We start from the raw sequence: 6,643 nt of genomic DNA on the forward strand, positions 1-6,643 counted from the left end.
TATATAGCTTTATTATATGTAAGGTATATAGCCATAGTAGCAGGAAACATTGGTTTGTTTCCTTCAGTGAGAAGGAAACAAACAAACTTTTCTAGCGAGCTAGCTTGCTTTTTTGGGTTAGTTATGGTTTAAGAGCAATTTTATTGCCAGTTGGCTGGACGACATTTGTCTTCGCCACTGGATCATTGCTATTTCCAACTCAAACAACGATGGATTCATTCTGTGCAAAAGAGCTCGTCACTGCAGGGATTACGGCTGTTTCTTCAGTACATTTTCTGTTTTGAAACAGGCCTTAAATTTAAATTATAATGGTCTTTAAAAGTCTTTAGTTTGAGCTGGTGAGACTTGCACAAAGCCTGTTAATTCATTGAGCTAAATTAAGGCCTTAAAATGTATTGCCCTTGAATATGGAAATCAGAGGTCTTAAATTTTTATCATGAGAGAACTATTTATTCTTGTTTTTCTCACAGGTCTTTTCAATCAGGCAAAAATTGAGTCACATTCAGACATCTTCATTACTTTGAGAGTCTTTAGAGGCAAACTGCTAACTAGTTGCTAATATATCCTTCCTAGCTAATTTTTTTTGCGTCTCACCCTACAATTTGCCCGTGTATGCACGTCTACATGTACGAGCTCAAAATTTCACACACACGAAATTCACTGGTCGCTCTGCAGAATTTCATTCAAGGTGGTATTAGAAAGGTCTGAAAGGGTCTTAAATGTGACTTGCTGAGACTTCCAAATAACATGATATAATAATTTCTACTTTATTAATCTTTTTTTTCTTTCAGGATTATGACTTGTGCATCACCTGCTACAACACTAAAGGCCACGAGCACAAGATGGACAAACTGGGGCTCGGCCTGGACGACGACAGCAACAACCAGGCGGCGGCGGCCACTCAGAATCCGGGTGACTCCCGCCGCCTCAGCATCCAGCGCTGCATCCAGTCACTGGTCCACGCGTGCCAGTGCCGCAACGCCAACTGCTCCCTCCCGTCCTGTCAGAAGATGAAGCGCGTCGTGCAGCACACCAAGGGCTGCAAGCGCAAGACCAATGGCGGCTGCCCCATCTGCAAGCAGCTGATCGCGCTGTGCTGCTACCATGCCAAGCACTGCCAGGAGAACAAATGCCCCGTCCCGTTCTGCCTGAACATCAAGCAGAAGCTCCGGCAGCAGCAGCTGCAGCACCGGCTGCAGCAGGCCCAGATGTTGAGGAGGAGGATGGCCACCATGCAGCGGGTGGGCCAGCCTGCGGGGACGCCACCCGGGGGACTCATGGTGGGGCTTCCGTCGCCAGGAGCCAACAGTGCCACGGCGCCCAGTACGCCCACGTCGGTCGGCACCCAGCCATCCACCCCCCACACCCCGACTCAGAACATGCCCCCAACGCAGGGCATGGGTCCTGGAAACGGGATGCAGCAGCAGCAGCAGCAAGGACCGATGCCGAGCCAACATCCACTGAACCAGTTCCAGCAGATGAGCGGTGGAGCGGCAGCAGCAGGAGGGATGATGAACTCTCCCCAGCAGCAGCAGCAGATGCTTACTCAGATGCCACAGCAAAGCGTCCCGGGGGGCATCCCCCACCCACCGTACTCCGGCAGACCGCCAGGCTCCTCCCCCATTCACCAGTCCCAGGGGAAACCATTGATGGGCTCGTCGACGCCACCTCAGCAACCCGGTGGGGCTGTGATGCCCGGCAGTGCGGCAGGGCAGCAGCAGCCTCCTGGCCAGCCGGCCCCGACCGGCCCCCCACCAGCAGCCGTGGAGATAGCCCTGAAGATCCAGCAGGTGGCCGACGCCCAAAGGAGGCTGGGCCTACAGAGGCAAGCCGCAGCGGTAGCAGCGGCAACGGGCATGATGCCGTCTCACCCACACCACCAGCCGGGTCAACCGCAGCAGATGGCCATGGGGCACGGCGGTCCCGTGGGGATGGTCGGTCCGCAGGGGATGCAGCCGCAAAACCAAACGACTGTAAGAGCTCACATGGATCAGCAGCAGGGTGCGATGCAGGGGATGATGGCCGCTGGCGGGCACATGCAGCAGCAACCCCCACCGCAGGGTAACCTGCCACAACAGAGGATGGGCGCTCCGCTGCAGAATCCGCAGCAGCAGTGGACCGGACCGGGGATCCCACCCCAGCAACGGCAGGCGATGATGAACCAGATAAGCCATCAAGCCATGATGGCAGCGCAACAACAGCAACAGCAGCAGCAGCAGCAGCAACAGCAGCAGCAGCCATCGCATCAACCAGCTCAGGTGCATGCTGCCATGATGAACATAGCGCAGCAGCAGCAAGGGTCAGCTGGTGGGAACATCCCCCAAGCGGCTTTACAGGAGCTCCTCCGCACCCTGCGCTCCCCCAGCTCTCCACTGCAGCAGCAGCAGGTCCTCAATATCCTGCGCTCCAACCCGCAGCTCATGGCTGCTTTCATCAAGCAACGAGCCTCAAAATACAAGGGCGGACCCGGCGGAGCGGATGGCGTCCCAGGAGGGGGTCCGGGCCCCGCCGGAGGGCCGGTTGGACACGCCATGCCTGGAGTCAACCCACAGGTGAACATGAACGCTGCGAGCGGCCAGCCAGGGATGCACATGGGGGGTCAGGGAGGAGCCAACGTCAACATGCCGTCCATGTCTCAGCTGCAGCAGGTGCAGCAGCAACAGCTGCAGCAGGTGCAGCAGCAACAGCTGCAGCAGCAACAGCTGCAGCAGCAACAGCTGCAGCAGCAACAGAGGCCAATGCTGAGCAGTTTGCAGCAGCAGCAGCAGCAGCAAGGGGTCGTGCGAGGTATGCAAGGTCAGGGGTCGCAGATGGGAAACATCAACAATCTCCAGGTGCGAGAGTTGCTTATGAGGCGGCAGCAGCTGCAGCAGATGCAACAGCAGCAGCAGATGCAACAACAGCAGCAGCAGCAGCAGCAGATGCAACAACAGCAGCAGCAGCAGCAGATGCAACAACAGCAGCAGCAGATGCAACAACAACAGCAGCAGCAGCAGATGCAACAACAGCAGCAGCAGATGCAACAACAGCAGCAGCAGATGCAGCAGCAGCAGCAGCAGATGGGGATGAGTCACGGTCAGTTCCAGCAGCCGCAGCCCCCCCAGGGGCAGGGATTCATGGGCCAGGGGCCCCCCGGAGGCCCACAGGTGCAGGGATACCCGGGGTCCGCCCAGCAGCAGGCCACGGTCGCCCTGCAGCAGAGGCTGCAGCTACAGCTACAGCAGCAGCAGCAGCAGCAGCAGCAGCAGAACAACATGGCTGCCCTCCAAAGCGGCGACACGGGTCCAGGAGGCGGAGGCGTTGCTCAGCAACCGCCTCAAGGCCCGCAGCCTCCTCAGGGGGGGCCCACCCCTCCGTCTTCCCAGACGCTTTTCCAACAAACTCTACCGCAGAGGCTGCTGCAGCAGCAGCAGCACCTCGGCCCCGGCAGCTCACCCGCCCAACACAGCAACCCCATGAGCCCCCAGCAGCCACCGCAGCAGATGGCGCCGTCGCCACACCACCACCTGCAGGGCCAGGCGCTCGCCAACCAGGTGCGCTCGCCGCAGCCCTCGCCGCGGCCGCAGTCCCAGCCACCTCACTCCAGCCCGTCTCCGCGCATGCAGCCTCAGCCGTCGCCGCATCACATCTCGCCACAGACGGGTTCGCCGCACCCGGGCCACCTGAACCAGCACCACCCCGGGATGGTGGTCCCACCGCCGCAGCAGCAGCAGACAAGCCAGCAGCAGAACGCCATGGAGCAGTTTGGCTCCGAGCAGAGCGCCATGCTCTCCCAGCTGAGCGGCATAGCCAGTCTGCACGGGCAGGCAGGCACCGGTGGTCCTGACCCGATGGGCCAGAACATGAACCACAACTCCTTAGACCACATATAGAGAGGCTCAGCGAATCTCTGCTCAAACTGCACTCACCAAGGACAGTATTATTATTCCTTAGCCTTTTTTTTTTTTTTTTTTACTATTATTAAAAAGTTATTTAAAATGTTTTCAATAAAGATGCATTGAACTGAACTTCCTATGGGAGATGAACAATAAATGGAGCAGTTGTTAAATGAGTTAGAATGAATTGTAACTTATTGCTGTTAATATATATTTTTGCCAACTTGAGGACAAAGTGGGGTTTAGGGGGGCTATTTCCTTGTAAACAAAAGTACTTGCCTTTTTTTTAAATATGCTTTTACAATTTTAAAAGGTGGGTCAAGGATTAAAGAAATTATTTTAATGCAAGTCTTTTGTTTAGTTTTGCGTCATTCGGTTTGTTTTTTTGTTTGTTTTTTTTGCGGAGTGATGCGACATATCTGTAAATTCAAACAAAGTTGTTGTTTTTTTTTTTTTCTGTATTGTTTGGGTTTGTTTTATTTATTCAGTTTCATCAGAGGTGGGCTGCGGACGTCCTGAGGCCGCATCAGTTCCTGTACGCATCTATTTTTTTTTTTTGTCGTCGATGTCTGTAGTCTCTTATTTCGCTTTAGCTGTCCAGGTGGGAACGACGTCAAGCGTCCGGGTCCGAGATGTCACGCTGGAAGAGACATTTTTCTTTTAATATTTTATTTTATGTTCCTCACAGAATGCAAAGCCCTCTCCCTCGAATGTGTGCCCGCTCCTTCCTTTTAAAGACTTCAGATGGAGCTGCGGAGGCTTGGGGAGGGGGGGATGCATACCTTTGTGCCTGTAACGTTTTACATATGTGGGCTGGGGATGTATACAAATGGGAAGGGTGGCGGCTTCTTCTTCTTCTTTTTTTTTTTGTTAGGATTCTACTGTTAAGTAAACAGAGGATGATGATGATCCAAATGAACTGTGTTGCACAGAAACGAGGCGAAAGCCGACAGTCGGTTAGTCTCTTTCTTCCTCTTCCCCTTCGCTGCTTCCTTTGGACTTTTTAAATCCTCCTCTGATGGAGGACGAACTCCCTCCTTATGAACCGTATCCTCTTTATCTTTCAGCTCAGAACTTTGGGAGTTAATTTAATATTTTTTACTGTACAAAGGAAACAAACTGTGGACTCAAATACTGTTTTTTTTTTTTTTTTTATAATAAAATGAAAATTAGCAATACAGTTCTGTCCTGCATGTTTATTATTGGCTCCAGGTATCTAAAAGCTTATCAGACGTTAACATACGCTCACATTCGTGAGTGTCTAATATATTTGCTCATTTGGCTTTTTTAGCAGTGAAATATTTCAACATATAATGGAATGTGATTTTTTTAAATATAATATCGCATTATATTTTCAATCAAAATGTTTATGCACTCTTAACAGCAGATTTATTTAAAAACTGCTATTGAGATTTTACCCACTCATTAATTGAACGGCCCATGGGCCAGAGTGTGGGCCATGGTCCACTTATGGTCCTTAATGTGATTTTGTTCAGCCCATTACCACATGTCATGAACTGTACAAATTTGGTCAACCAAATATAGAAAACAAATTTTTAAATTATCTTTTTCTTTCAATAAGACAACTGTCCGAAGCTCCTTTTTTCATTTGGATTTTTAAATTCTAAACTGAGCGGCACAAATTTGCAGTACCGTAGCTCCGCCACACTTTGCGCAATCTGAAATATTACAACAGTTTCTGAAAGGGGAAACGTTGCGCTTTCCAGCCGACATCGGGTCATTACGGTAATTTCTTAGCAAGAAGTGAAATTAATCTGAAGGGCGGTCTTTCGATAGAGTGTAAATTGCGAAAATAAGTTGCTAGATATCGAAATTCCGGTTGTTATGGATAAATGGGCAATTGTATATTTTCCCACAGAACATTTAAAGAACTGCGTACAATTAAAATAAGCGAAAATATCCAGGCGGAGATTTTAAATTTAGGACATAAAGGGTTAATATACAGCCATGTAATGTTATTTCATGAGCACCAAACACTCCACTTGTCAGGCAAGTGCCAATTCTCTGGGAACTGCCAAACCCCAGCTTGTTTATTGGATTGCCTGATCGTCATGATTGTTTCATGACTGCAGAGAACACATTTCCACCGCTACATCCAACAATTTGGATTACTTTTAGTTGCTCTGTTTCCATTACAAATGCTTCCATGTTTTGCTCATGTCGACTTTGTAATTGCTGCTTCCGTTAATTAAGAAATTAACACGCTAAGCTTGCTCATGATAAGTCATAAAAAATATTGGATTTTAAACGGAAACTCTTGGATGAAATATATTCATAATTCAGCCAACAGAGGTCACCTTCTTATTCAGGCGTTGGAGCAACAAGCCCCTTATACTTGAGAGCAGCGTTTTGGGGAAATTTTACTTGTCGGTTTAATAGAAGAGTTATCAATTCAACATGTTGGAATGACACAGCTGCACATGGACATTGTCCGAAAAAACAAAACAACAAAAACACATCATCCTCCTTCTACTTCCTGTCGTCTTCTTCGATGTCTGGGCCAGTAGAAACGTTGGATTGTTGATCACGTGACTCATGTGATGCAAAAAAATGTGTTTCCGTTGACGTTTTCCGAAACAAATATATTTCAATATAATGAAAATAATATATTTCATTGTTGCGGAAAGTGCCTCCAATATATGTGATAACGAGCTCAATAAGTACTGTGTATGTTGTGTGTGGGTGAGGAGGATACAGGCTTTCGGCCCTCCGGTCAGAAGGGGGCGCTGCGTGCTGTTACCCGCCTG

General features: G+C 49.9%; 1 protein-coding gene across 8 annotated transcripts in view; it reads left to right on the top strand.

The window, feature by feature from the left end:
- The window catches only part of ep300b (E1A binding protein p300 b), a 33,264-nt gene extending 28,211 nt beyond the window's left edge, over positions 1 to 5,053 (top strand). For 6 of the 8 annotated variants that reach the window (XM_044100675.1, XM_044100674.1, XM_044100676.1 and 3 more), the window contains exon 30: positions 792 to 5,053. In XM_044100675.1, coding sequence (XP_043956610.1) covers positions 792 to 3,872 — 3,081 coding nt within the window. In that variant the 3' untranslated portion in view covers positions 3,873 to 5,053. The remainder of the gene's footprint in view (positions 1 to 791) is intronic. The other 2 variants (XM_044100678.1, XM_044100680.1) reach the window with 2 other exon arrangements.
- Positions 5,054 to 6,643: the final 1,590 nt, after the last annotated feature.

Source organism: Gambusia affinis, linkage group LG19 (assembly GCF_019740435.1).
Source record: "Gambusia affinis linkage group LG19, SWU_Gaff_1.0, whole genome shotgun sequence".
NCBI lineage: Eukaryota > Metazoa > Chordata > Actinopteri > Cyprinodontiformes > Poeciliidae > Gambusia > Gambusia affinis.